The sequence below is a fragment of the Motacilla alba genome, chromosome 2, assembly GCF_015832195.1.
Source record: "Motacilla alba alba isolate MOTALB_02 chromosome 2, Motacilla_alba_V1.0_pri, whole genome shotgun sequence".
In the NCBI taxonomy this organism is placed as follows: Eukaryota; Metazoa; Chordata; class Aves; order Passeriformes; family Motacillidae; genus Motacilla; species Motacilla alba.
The window spans coordinates 92,876,863-92,891,232 of record NC_052017.1 but is presented as its reverse complement, the minus strand read 5'-3'; the positions used below and the strand labels follow the sequence as shown (position 1 = coordinate 92,891,232).

The following is a 14,370-nucleotide window of genomic DNA, read 5'->3' as shown; positions in this document are numbered from 1 at the left end:
AAGCTTGGCCAGGGCACAGCCAGGCCAAACAATTTCAGCAAGTTCAGCCAGCTTCAGCAGCAAACCCCACCTGCCCTGGCGGCTGATCGGGCTGGAGGCTGCCACCTTCCTGGGCACCAGGTGAGTCCCATGTGCTCATGTCTTGTGCCCCTCAGCCTAAAACCAGAATTCAGGGAGGGTGTGTGAGGAGAAAGCAGGTAAAAATCACCCGCAGGTAAGAGAAACAGAGAATACTCACAGCTGGAAGGACCCGTGAGGATCACAGAGCCCAACTCCCAGCCCTGCAGATGACAGCCCCAAGATCACACCATGAGCCTGAGAGCACTGCCCAAACAGTCCTTGAAATCTGTCGGGCTGGTGCTGTGACCACTTCCCTGGGGAGCCTGTTCCAGTGCCCAAACACCCTCTGGGTGAAGAACCACTTCCTAGTACCTAATATCCAACCTAAATTTGCCCTAACACAACTTTAGGCCACTAACCACGTGGCTCTGGCCGAGCCCTGCTAACTTTCAGGCTCTCACCCTCACAGAACTGTTAAGAGTTGGAAGGGACCTGTAGTCCAACCCCTCTGCCAAGACAGGGTCAGCTACAGCAGGGGACACAGGTACGCGTCCAGGTGGGAGCCACAGGCAGGCAGATCCACCGTGCCAAACCCCGATGGGCCCCATTCCCGTTCCCATTCCCGGTCCTGCTCCACCAGGGCGCCCTGCGGGCCCCGCCCGCTGCCGCACCCGGATGTGCCGACCTCCCCCCACCCCGGCACAGGCCGGCGCATGCGCACCGGGGGCCGCCGCCGCCCCTCGCCCGCCTTGCGCCCCCCGCCCGCCCTGCCGGCGCTGCCGTGAGTTCGCCGCTGCCCCGCTCGCCCCCTGCCCGCCTCCCCCGGGAGTGCCGGCGCCCGCCCCCCGCAGCCCGTGTGTAGGGCCGGGCCCGCCCGCTCGTCCCCGCCCCTCCGTCCCCCCTCCGCCCGTTGCCAAGAGTGTGTGTGTGTGGTGTGTCCGTGTGTGCGTGCGCCGGGGGGGGCGGGAGGGCCGGGTTGGGGGCGGCCATGCCGAGGGGGCGGCCCCCCGAGCCCGGCGGGGAGAGTGGCGAGGCCGGCGCCGAGGCAGGTAACGAGCGCGGCCGGGCTGGCGCGATCCGCGCCCGGGGGTGGGAGGCGAGAAGCCTCCGCGGGCTCCGCATATAGTCCCCGGATATGGGGGAGGAAGGCCGGGTCTATTGTGCGAGGGTACAGGCGAGAGGGCGGAGGGGAGGAGAGGAGAGCGGAGGGAGCCGGGCCCGGCCCTGCGGAATGATACCGGGCGGGCAGCGGCAGAGCGGGCCGGGGTGGCCTCCGTCAGCCTCCCGCCGGGGCAGCGGCGCCTGTGCCTGTGCCTGTGCCTGTGCCTGTGCCTGTGCCTGTGATGGCCGGCGGAGGAGGGTTCCTCGGGCCTGGCCCTCCTCCTCCTCCTGCCGCGGTGCGGGATCCGGAGCCGGAGGAAGAGCTCGGGCCAGCTTGCGGCGGGCAGGACGGGAAGGCTCCGGCTCCTTCCGCTGCTCCTCTCCCTCTCCTTCTTCTCCCGGCCAAATAAATGAGAACTTCGAATAAAGCATGATAAACAAATAGAAAATGAGGTTCAACTCGTCAGTCTCTCTGATTTGCGAGGATGGCGTTATTTTTAAGTTTCTTGTTGTTTTTCTTTAAAAACACCTTTGTAGTCGTTTTCTACGTGAAAATATGTGTAAAAAACCCCAAAACGTTTGGGGTTTTCTCTCCCCAAAACGTTGGGTTATCTCTCCCAAAATGTGTTAGTCTCACGCTGAAGTTTAAACATTTTTGATTGTATTTTATTGCCGTTGATGTCTGGGGAGCACTTTCAGGGCAGGATTGGTTTGATGGGCTGGGGTGCTTTGTTTTTGTTTTTTTTTTGACAGCAGTGAGTTTTATGGCTCTTTTGTGTAGTTTGTTCCTGCTGATATTACTGTGGTTCTGTGAGCAACATCGAAATAAGGTCCACAAACAAAAAAAATGCTGTGGTTCAGGTAGGCCTGAAACCCTCATAAGTGACTTCTCCTTCAGCACAAGCGTGTAGCAGTAGGTGTTTAATTTGAAATACATATTTTTAAACAGAATGGAAAGAGATTTCATAAAGCATTTTAATACCATGCCTGTTTCAGTAATGAAAAGTCAGCCAATTAATACTTTCAGTATGTATTTAGAATATTTTGTTTTCTTAAAGTTTTCAGATGTAGTTCTGGCTTTGCAATGGGAATGTGTAGGTGAGCCTTCTGTGGAATACTTTTTTGTAGAATTGAACTGTGCTGACAGGCCAAGAAAAAGCTGTACTGTTACGTGGGGGTTGGGAAGTTGGGCAAGATTTTTCTACAGTATGGAAAGCCATATGGGCCACAGGTTCCTACCAGAAGTGGTGGGGTTTTTTGTTTTGTTTTGGGTTTTGTTTGTTTGTTTGTTTGATTGTTTTTAGGTTTTTTCTTTTTTTAAAATCTGTTGTGGCTATTGATCACAGCTTTTGATCACTAAGTAATAAGGATATAAAGAAAGTTCTAAAGAACTCTTGGTGTTGCTAGCTTTGGAGGTTAAGGTGGGTTTGTTTGTTTGTTTTATTATTTAAACTAAAAATCTACTCAGAGATCTACTTAGTTCTCTAGTAGTTTTTGAAAGGGTAATCAGCATGTGTCATACATGTGTGAACTCCTACAGTAATGGCATGATGTACAAATGAGAAAAGGATGAGAATTGAGACAAGCTGTCCAGGCAACTACAGCCTGGCAGCTGCATTCATTTTGCTTGTAGTTGGACCTTGATCTTAGACTATTTTTATGGTAAGATGTGCACATGGCTGACAAGACTTAACGTGAGTTTCATCACATTCTCTATTTTTCACGTTTTCATTTATTGTAAAAGAAGTTTACCAATTTATTAATTATATTTTTTCATAGATGTGGTTTGAATGCAGTTGAGAATCACAGGGTCTAGGGCTATCACAGGGATTGAGAGACAATTGCAAGGATTGCCCTAAATAGGCAAGTTTTGTGGATTCTGGTGGCTTTGGTCCTTGAGATTTCAGCAGTTTGGGAAAGCAGTGAAGTCAGTGTTGGCAAGCAGGACATTTTTTTTCTGCGCTTCTCTGTGACAAAAAAAGGTCATGAATGAGGAAGCTCTGGCTGAACGGGACAGCTTGAATCTGGGAAATTTGTGTTCTCAGGACATTTGCCTGTTTGTCCTGTTCAGATACAGGCTTTGAAAACTGGTTGTGCATTTCATGGGTTTCGCTTTTTACCAGGAGGAATTTTACGTAGAAAATAGGTGTTTGCAAAAATAAGTTTTGTATCTCTTACTTAGGAGATTGCATTGGTTTAGATTTTTTTGAACTATGGTCCTTGGAATTCCTGCAGCCATGCTATGCTGACGTCTTTCATGGGGTGTTGCTTCTTTAATTGTACAATCTGTATGTTTATGGTAATTCTGCTTTGGGAGAAAATAAAGGCGAATCAATAATGTTTTATGTAGCTTCTTTAGACTACTTTAACCACCATGCATGTCAAAGACTAGAAAAAGTTCTTTGTTTTAGGAAAATTAAATATGTTGGATAATAAAAATGAACCCTAGGCAGCAGTAGTCAAAATAATATCTTGACCTCAATAGCTGATATTTTAAAAGATCCTTTTCCTTTTTTGGTATTCTATTGTAGTTTTCCCAAAACCATCTTGCTTTTTTTTTTTTTTTTTTTTAAACTCAGCTGAACTGCTCAAATTAACCTCTCTGGTCAAAACTGAAACATGCTAGGTTCTGTCTGAGCAGAAGGAAACACTTCTTTACTGTGAGGGTGACTGAGCACAGGCAGTGGTTACGCAAGGGAGTTGTGGAGTCTCCTTCCGTAGAGGGGCCCTTTCTGTTTTTACCTGTGATGTTTGTCACTGACTGGCGGCAACATGAAATGGAACAGTTTTGACTTTTGCTATCTGATCATTTTCAAATAGCAGGAAAAGAATGCTTTGAACAGCAAAATGAAATATTTCAAACTGAAGCAAACTTTTTAAGCCTAGAGTGTATGTCCTTTATTAAACCCAAGGGCTAGTTTGAAACAAGTCTGAACTGAGTTCCTTTATGAGTGCACTTAAAACTTGAGTATTTAATGTCTTCAGAGGGCCTAAATTGTGACAGAACTCACACATGAAGAGTGATAAATATTATTAAATAGACAAAGCTAGGAAATACAAAGATGACATAGCTTTAAGTCTGCCTCTGAAGAGCTGGCTATATTTTGTTTGCTGCTGTCAGTTCTCTAGTGCATTTCAGGTGTGAGTACATTGAATTAGGGGAAAATCAATTTAGAAGTTTTACATTCCAGTTTTACATTACTGAAGAAAAATGAAACTTGAACGCACCAGTTAAAGCTTATCAAATTTTTGTTATGTAGATTATTTTAATAGTTTTGCATTAGGGTTTTATGTGGTGACCTCTGACTGACAAGAGAAGAATAGGTGAGTGATGTCATGCAGGCAAGAATGAAGAGGTTATGGTGCAGCTTGTGTGGTGTGAAATCTCTTAAATACAATAGATATAGGTAATTCCTTTTGAGAACGTGTAGGAGGAACAACTGCTCAAGCTTTTGCCTTAGAAAATGTTCATATTTAGGCTTTAATGGTGATACTTGGGTATCTCACTGTTCTGCAGTAAAAAAAAAAAAAGTCCACATTTATGTACAGAGGCATGTTGGGGGATAAAGAGAATAAACTTGGATTACACTGGTGTGCTTTAATTCCACACATTTCCTCTCTATACTTGAAATAATGTCCACGTCTTTTCCCAAGTAATCTCTGCAGTTGAATAACTTGTGTTCTGTCTGTGTGATAGCTTCAGTTCTTGTTCTGTCCCTTGTCCATAGATTTCCACCAGTTGCAGAAATTTTATTTCCTATTGCATCTGTGCTCATACCTTCATACCTCACTCATTCCCATGCATTATGTGCTTCCAAACGTAATTAAAATTTCTATTTGAGATCTCTCATGTCCCTCTTTTGAGTTTTATTACTACAGTTGGATTATATTCATTCTCCGGAAGAGGGAAGACCATGTAGTAAATCATTTAGATCATTCAGAAGTTTCTGTTAGCAGTGTAGTGGCTGGGCACAGGTAAAGGTCATGGTTTCACACATGAGAAATCCAAATTGTGAAAACAAACAGCTGAAAAATGGTAGCTTGGTATATTCATATGCAGCTGTCAAAAAAGGTGTAACTCCTGTTTTGGAGTATTTAGCAATAAACATAGCAATATTTACCTAAATGTCAAACAAATCTATCAAAGTTGGTGAAGGAAATGCCAATTTTCAGTTGTCTGTGTAGGTTAGGATGATGTGGATGGTGTATCTGGGTGGTCGGTTGGCCTTGGCCAGCAATTAAGCTCCCTCCAACCACTCGCTCGCTTTCTCCTGCAGTAGGGTGAGAGAAAGAATGGGAATAGCAAGAGCAAGAAAAAACTTGTAGATTAAGATGAAGGCAGTTAAGGAAATAAAGGGGGAAAGTTAAAAAAAAAAAAAAAAAGGTAAACATCCCCCCCAAACCAAGCAAATTGCTAACCAACAAAAAAGCCCAGTCAAGTGATGCAAAGGTAAATGTTTGCCATCACTCACAGAGGTGCAGTCTGGTGCTCAGTCTCTGAGCCAAGAACACTACCTTGGAAGAACTACCCCCTGTTTTATATTGCTGAGCTTGATGGTTTATGGCTTGGAATATCCCTTTGTGTTAGCTCCAGCCTTTCTCCTACCCTCAGCCTACCCACTGTGGGGGCAAAGTGAGAAACAGAGAAGCCTTCATGCTGTGCAGCACCGTTCAGCAATAGCTTAAGCAGTGATGTTAGCAGCATTGTTTTAGTCACAAATTTGAAACACAGCACCATATGGGCTGATAGGAAGGAAGTTAACTCTATCCCAGCCAGACACAGTGCAACCTATTTAGCATCTCACTGGCTGTGATGGAGCTGTGAATTCTGTGTCCTCAGACAATTAATTCCGGCTTTTCTGCAGCAGAGGTGCAGCAGTGTGACTCTGCTCTGTCTGGACTCTGCTCCTGGAAGGAGTGCATCTACTTTGTGTTGGCACATGCCAAGTGACTGGCCCCTCTCGATGTCCGTCCCAGCAGTGTGCTCCAGATTAAGTGTTGACCAAAGCATAACAAAAATACATTGTCTGACATGAGCAAATCTTGATTGATATCTGGATTTTTTTGAGAGCTGAGTCCTTCTCCTGTTCTCCCCATTAGAAATCAAAAGGAATGTCCACTGTTTTTGTTTAGAGTGCTGAGCTAGATTTAAACTAACCTGTTGCTTTTATGATTGCAGAACTAAGCAAAACGTTTTAATGATTTATCGTCATTTGTGTTCTATGAGTTCAAGTGTAGCATGAGGAAATGTCAGTATTGCCATCCCTGTTTTGTTTTCTTGTCCTACCACTTTCTTTCCACTCATAAATTAGTAAATAGGTTTTGATAGGGTCAGACCCTTTTGTCCCTAGGCTTGCTAGCTGCCATTTAACATAAGTGACAAGTTTTCACCCATGAATTTTACAAGCTTGAGTGTTTATTTGCAATGTCCTTTCAGTCGGATTTGAGCAGGTTATTAGAGATCTAATAAGGCTGTGCTGCATTCACAGCTGAGTGAGTCCATCTGCGCCTTGCAGAGAGGGCTGTGGGCTGCCATGAGGCACAGTGCTGCTTACATAAGGAGGGAATGGCTGGGAGTGCTCTAATTCTGTCTTCCTCCTTCCACATTGAGTTGTCATCAGTGGCTTCTAGCAGAGAGCACCTGCTTGCTGACTCAGCTCCTGAGGTCAAGCGTTGGTGAAGGCTGTATCACAGCTGAATTCACCCAAAGTGATTATCGCTGCTCTGTAAGGGACAATAAATTCAGGAAAGACATTACAGGTTGTAACATTAGGAGTATTCAAGTAAGACCATCTTTAAACTGAAAGTTTATCATTGATATATAAGTATTTGACTTTGCAAATCTGATTCTCCTGTTTTTGGTGCTTTGGACAAACTGTAAGAATACAGACAAAATATGTTTGACAGTGCATGTTGACAAAGATTAGTTTGACGGTGCATAATGAGCTAAGTGCTCCCTGTTTAGGTTAATTGTATTGATACTTGACTGTCTTTCCCAAGCTGTGAAGGAATAAGGTTGATTTATGTTGCAGCTAGACTAACATGCAAATTGAAAAAAAAATACAAAGTGACATTGGCTTCTGCATAGTAGTTTCTGTGCAGCTAATACTAATTAATGCAAATGTTTGAAACTTTCCTTGTGTTCAGCAAGGTTTATAATTTGTTGTAGTGCGCAGACCTGAAAGAATCACTTAGTTTTCAGGAGGTTTGTTACTCGAATAGTCATTTTCTGTTTTCTCTCTCTGTGTTTGTTTACAGATATTAGTAAGAAGTTGCTCTCTAATAAGAGCATGCCAATTTTTCTTGTGATTGTGTTGATGTTACATACTTAATCAGTTAATGTCTTCTTGAACTAAAACCTCAGACTTTTAATTCTGTGGTTTTGCCTTGAATGGCATTCTGAATTGCATTAATTCATTAAAAAAGCAGATTTGTGTTTTCATCTGCCAGAGTATACCTGACAATAAATGGAATGCTTAATTTGTGTTTCTAGTGCTTATATTTTTCTGAGAGCCTAAGCATCATATTGGCTATTAATGAGATTCTTGCTAATATGATAAATGATAAATGTGTCCATCAAATGTTGTGTCATTATGTCAGTATTTTGATTTTTTTCACTTGGGTACCCAGGGAATTAGAAGTGTTGCATTTTTTTAATTGACAAATTTCTCAGTGCATTTAAAGATACAGGATTCATGCCCTGCTGCCAGCTTCTTGCTGCATGCTTTTGTCTGCATGGTTTTTTGTTATTCAAAAGTATTGGTCTTTAAGATAGGTTCAGTATTTTGCAGCATTTGGCTTGTTTGATGAGCCAAGCTGGTGCATCAAAAGCATTTTTTCCCTCTGATATAGGGAAATATTATTTTATTGCTGATTTATCTGAAATACAGTAGTGTTATTACTTTGACTTGTTATGAAGGAGGTATGAGTGTAAATAAAGTTTTCATTGGGATACTGATTCTTCTAACAAACAAATTGTGTCAAACGGTTTTTTCATTTTTGAATTTTTTTAAAATAACATTAAAATTAAAACAGTCCTGAGTCATATGAGTCAATGAGGCTGTGACACCTGCCTGAAAAGTCAAAATATGGCTCACTTTCTTGTTACTTCTTTAATTGACAGTGTCTTTCCTCTTTTTACTTCCTTCTAATTCTAAACCCAGTGTAACAGTTTAGGACAGTTTAGGCCTTGCTGTTACCCAGTTGTTTGATTTCAGAAGGGATATTTTTCCAAATACTCTCCTTGTTAGTAGAAGAGCAAGCTGTAAAGTTGCTTCCAACGTCTTTAATAAAAAGGAGCTGTGCAACTTGCTGAAATATCCAGTATTTAGTGGGTGATGGAGGACTAGACTGTTTTAGTGACAATACAAAGGAAAAAAGACACTATAGTCTCATCTCTCCCACAGGCTACTTCATACGTAGTGTTAATGAATAATGAGTTTGTGGTTTAATTTAAACTTGTATTAGGTAGTAGTCCTGCTCTTTGAGAAAAAGTGAAGCAATTGAACTTTCAGAATTCTTTAATGTCCAGACTGGACTGTTGTAGTGGGACATACTGGCTGTAACTATCTAGAACAGACTTCAGCCTGATCTCCCAGTGAGCCTTTGAAGACTTCCGGAGTCTAAGCTAAGTTGATCTGCTGTGCCTTGTCCTGAAGGATTTCTGCATTGAGAGTCTCCTGCCAAGAGAAGCTGGACTTTACAGTCCACTTGGTGATTCTAGAGTCCAGTCCTGATTCCCCAATGTCTTTCCTTTGCTTTTTAACAGTATGAAAGACAAAATACCTAAGGACCTAAAAACTCTGTAACATTTGGCTTTGGAAAGAGTTTTGAAAATTCCCTTTGAAAGAGTAATGCTTAAAATGTTACAGATGTAAGCAGTCCCTTTTCCATATGGCTGCCTTTTGTTTTTTCTTCCATGGGATCTGAGTGGCTTTGGGAAGGTGGAACAGCTTGGGGGCAGCTCATGGTTTATGATTATCCATGAACTAGTCTTGAGAACTTTGTGATGCGTTGGCATGGGATGTGATATGTTCAACTCCAATTTTTAAAAGTTCAGGCTGTTTTTCTGTTCTTTCTATGAAATATTTTAAGATCATGCATTTGTTGCCTCTTTCTGTTCATTTTAGTGGTGGTCATTCCTGTCTTTTTACAGAAAAGCTGAAATATTTTCAGGTACTACATCAGGTGGTCTGATTTTGTAGAATTATAGTAATCAAATTCTGCTGAAATATAACATGATACTTAATTTTTCGTTCTATACCTAAACTCCTTTTTAAATTGCAGAAGAAAATTCACAGCCAGTAGATTAATCAGTATTGGTCAATACAGATAAGATACGCATTTTAATAAAAATGATACATACATATATTATTGACCCAAGATGGATGCCACTTGGCAGTATTATTCAGAATCTAGTGAGCGCATTGGGATTTTGCTTCAAAGTGTAGAGAACTTAGCACCTTTGATGATGTCACTGCTGCATTTTTGCTACTTCAATTGCTTCCACATTGTTTTTGCATATTGCCCAGTGCCTTTGATCTCAAGAATGAATGTTTAAAGATAATAATCTCTTTGGTTCAAGGAGAAGGTTTGAAAGCCTTTGGGAAGTCATGGATTGGATCATTTTTCAGTTGTCAATTTAAAGTGAGCGGTCAGGCCTACATGGGGTTGAACAATTACTGCTTTTTCCTGGGGGAAAGGAAAGCCTTGTGCATTATGTTTTCATATAGCCCAAGTGTAGGAGTAGGTTTTTCTTTCACTTCTCTTGTGATGCCATTATTTACAGAAATTGATTTTGTGTCCTTTTTTCTACTCAGGTGTATTTATCACAAGATTGCTTTAAGATTTGTGTCTTGTAATTAAAGCTGTGGTTTTCAGCTTTTGAAGAAGTGTGTCCATTTCAGGGTTGTTAGTGATAGTGTCTGCATACTATGAATTTATAGTCTATTAAAGGGTGCAGTAAGTGTAAGTTTACACATGATAAAGATAAGTGATGTTTGCATCATTCTGTTACAGAGAAATATTTGATAACTAAACTTAGCAAAGCAAAATTTAATTGGGTCACTTAGTCCAGGAATGGGAAGTGCAAGTCCCTAGGACATTGTTTTTTGTTGTGATTTCTTGCCCAGAATAAATTGTGCTGAAATGTTTCCTACAGCTTCCTCAACTACAAGCTTTTAAAGTTTGTTTATGAGAATTTTAGCGGGAAAAAAAATGATCAGGACATAAGGTACTGATATTTTTTTTCCCCTTGTAAATGGTGTAGTGAAGGAGAGAGGACTTTGAAGTGGGTGCAGTAGAGTGAAAATACTATATGATATATATAATTTTCAATTTCCTCTGAGGAAATGTAAACAGGATGCTGTAAACTTCTACTTGTGTTGTTACTTGCTATGCCTAGTTCTTACATACATGGAGAAAAGTACTGACTTAAAGAGAAACATCAGAAACATTGCATGTCCAGATAATAAAATAAATCTTCCCTTATTTTTGTGTTCTGTTGTTGATGCAGTTTTAGTTGTGGCAGTTTGAAACTGAATTCTATAGATTTTTTTCCTCTTTGATGACCCTAACCTGCAGCACAAGCTGACCCTTCCTGACAGCTGCTTTTCTTAAAGTTTTTCTTAAATAAAGATAACTTCCCTAGTAGTCCAGTATTTTCTCAAATGTAAAATGTGTTTAACTTCCTTGGATTAATATTTTCCTTATATCATGAAGTATTTATAGGATTGACTTCACTCATTTGAGTAAGAGGATGTAGAAGCTTGTGACTTGTGTATCAAAAGTTACATGACTGTACGAGTTCAAAAGAAAACTGTATGGGATTAGACTGGGTCTGTTTAAAGAAAAATACATCTCTTTCCATGGAACGAATATGTACACACTTAGACTTGCAGTTTATTGCATCTCTCTCAACTGCTTAAAACATTGGTGTTGGTTTTACAACTCTAAAGGTTTTAAAATAGGTTTTAATAAAGTTTTTGTAATGCCAGAAGGAAAAGAAAGAAAATATATCTAAATTTTTCTTAGGGAAAGAGAGCAAGAGAAGGGATGGAGGGCAGAAAATCTGTGTAGTCAGAACTGCTGACCATGTAATTTTAAAAAACTTTTTTAGAAACATATGATGTAATATTATTAAAAGTAACCCTTGGCAGTATCTTACTCATACCTAGTGTTTTTTGCAAGGTTTAATTTTGTATGAAACTTGATGGGTGTTTCTGAAGCACAGAAAAAATTTATTTCAAATTACTGGAAAAAGGTGATTATTTATGTCTGTAGTGACTGGCGGTTTGAGGTATATACATAGGAATATATTTGATTGATCCTGTGACAATGGAAGCAGTAATATTTTAGCCTGAGATCTTCAAGATCCTTTGAAGTTACACTGTTGGATAAGTAAAAAATCTTAAGAGGAATTGGAATAGTTGCTGCTTCAAATTATTCTGGTTTTTTGCAATAAATTCTAAGTAGATAAAATGTGGCTTCATACAAATGTTTTATTGCTTGTTTTGTAGATGATGTTCTGACACCAAATACAGAGAACGGTAATTTTCCCTACCAAGTACCCAACTTCCATAAGTGTGAGATTTGTTTGCTGTCTTTTCCAAGAGAAACCCAGTTCCAGCGCCATATGAGGGATCATGAGCAAAATGACAAGGTATGAATTGTGCTAGATATAACCAGTATACATTGATATTTTCACATACTGTCAAGTGAAGCTAACACAAGACGTCTTTTCCATTTCTTTTCAGTCACACCACTAATAATTATTACTTGGGGACCTCAGAGCTTTGTGACATATCTTTCATGTTTTCTCCTGTTTACTTTGAGATAGGACCTTCCTTTGATGCCCTTTAATTGGATTGTTGTTTCCAGATCAGTAATTTTCAATTTTAGCCATTTTCTTTGATTTATAAAATACCCAGGTGGATGACAAAATGTATGAGTTTTTTTTTCAATAGAGTTTGCAAAGTGATTCTACACATTAGCAATAAAAAGAAAATAATGCTTATATTTATTTACAGGATCCTACTAGTAGACTAATTTAGTATGTGTGTATTAATTAGTGAATTAATGTCATCACTTTAGCTGCTTACAAATCAAATTTGGGAAAGAATGAGAATACCAATATGTGATTAAGACTGGACTGGCTTTTGAAATGAAGCTTTTGCCACAAGTTCCATCTGTAATGTGAAGCATTTAATTTATTTCCCTTGTTTCTTGTTCACAAAGCTAAAACTACTTACATGTGGTAGGAAAATAATTTTATTACTTTTTGAGGTAGGCCTAAATACAGAGGAATTTTCACAAAATGTAGCACTTGGAGATAATTCACATATACAAAAAAAAAAAAAACTTACACAAGTTTCCATGTTGTAAAGTGGATAAAGTTAAACCCTTGCTATTGCACACTAATGTAAGAGCCTTTACATCCAAAAGTGAAAGTGCTCTTAAAGAATGAAAGCTGGTTTTGCAGATACCAAGTGAGGAGCAGTCAGGCCTAGTATAAACCAAGTGTTTTGCTGTTTTGATTCTTAGTTTTTCTTCAGGAGATTTCTTGTAGCTTTAGAATATGCTGAGTTGAAAGGACCCACAAGGCTCACCAAGAGCAGCCCCTGGTGCTGTGCAGGACACCCCAAGAGTCACACCATGTGCCTGAGAGCATTGTCTAAATCCTCCTTGAACTCCGGCTGGCCTGGTGCTGTGACCACTTCCCTGGGGAGCCTGTTCCAGTGTCCAGCCACCCCCTGGGTGAATGATGATCACAGTTAAAATAGGAAAATGTATTTCTGTCTCCTGCTCATTGCTCTCTCCTACTAACTTCACTCTTTTCAGACAGTCTCAGTTTTGAGTCTCTGGTTTCCTTAGTTCCCCTGCTTTCTTTTCCCTTTGTGCTCTTGTAATGCTGTATTTACATTTTGTGTAATGAGATGCAAAGAAGATAAAATAACTAATATTGGTATTATTAAGCATCATTATCCTGTGTAGGTACTTGAATTGTTCTTTTTTAATGTTTAATATTTTGATTTGTATGGGTGTATGTGTCACTCGGGGTATATGGAGCTTATGGGAAGTCTGAATTTTGTCTTTATTTTTGTGATTTTAACAAACAGCCTCACCGGTGTGACCAGTGTCCGATGTCTTTTAATGTTGAATTCAACTTGACACTTCACAAATGTACTCACAATGGCGAAGATCCTACGTGTCCTGTGTGCAACAAGAAATTCTCCAGAGTAGCCAGTCTGAAAGCACATATAATGCTACATGAGAAAGAGGAGGTAATTCATTAAACTTTATAACTTAATTTTGAAAAGTCATGTCATAGTGATTGTATTTAGTCGCTTATCTGTATGCTTTAGATTTTGTGTAAATTTAGATTTTGAATAAATTATTTTATTCTGAAGAAATATGAAACTTTACGTGGGGAGTCTGTTTTACTATTAGTTACAGAAATTAATATCCTGATTATAAATAAGTGTTCCCATTGTGTCTTTATCAACAAAAGGAACTTGAGCATATTTGATAGATACCATATGATACTATATATAAACATTACCTGATTGGTTATTTGCACATACTTTTATTTTGAAGATACTTCTGTGACTTAATCTACATTGATAAGCCCACACATAAGAAATAATGTGTGATCATGCTTGATGGCAGATGTCATGGTGAGGCACTTTGACCATTCACAGAAATAGATGAAGCTGTTCCCTTATCTACAGCTCTCATCTCTTTTTGCATGTTTTGCTTGAGAGTACTTGTTCCTTCCCCTATCAACATTTCATTTTTCGTTTTGATAGTGTTTTGGTTAAATTCTTAGCAGTTAATACATAGTGGTGTATTTTGCACACTTTATAGTCTTTACTGCATTACAACAATTGCCAGAGTTGAATGCACTGCCCAAAATACCAAGTTTTTGATCATGTAATTGCCTCTTCCTCCTGTTAAGGCTTTTTTAAAGTTGCACTTTGTGTTGGAGAACTGGAGCTGAATCAGGAATGCACTTTTGTTCTCAGACTTCCAGTCACAAATGGTGACACACAGTGGTGTGTTTCTCCCTGCCAATTTCTGACAGCTTACAGCAGTTTTGACCTGTGCACTTGTCCCTCAGCCAGATGCAGGGCATGCCATCTGTAGAGACTGTATTCCTTCTTTAATCATTTTAGCTCATGTTTTGTCATGTACACAGTCAAGTAGGCAGCC

General features: G+C 40.2%; 1 protein-coding gene across 7 annotated transcripts in view; it reads left to right on the top strand.

Moving 5' to 3' along the window:
- Window positions 1-618: 618 nt before the first annotated feature.
- The window catches only part of ZNF236 (zinc finger protein 236), a 78,039-nt gene continuing 64,287 nt past the window's right edge, over window positions 619-14,370 (top strand). For 5 of the 7 annotated variants that reach the window (XR_005255918.1, XM_038128882.1, XM_038128885.1 and 2 more), the window contains exons 1-3: window positions 619-841; window positions 11,679-11,821; window positions 13,278-13,442. Coding sequence is in view for 6 of the 7 variants with exons in the window: in XM_038128882.1 (XP_037984810.1) it covers window positions 658-841; window positions 11,679-11,821; window positions 13,278-13,442 (492 nt within the window). In the remaining variant the exon portion in view is untranslated. Of the gene's footprint in view, window positions 842-905; window positions 1,110-11,678; window positions 11,822-13,277; window positions 13,443-14,370 lie in introns of those variants that run through there. The other 2 variants (XM_038128886.1, XM_038128883.1) reach the window with 2 other exon arrangements.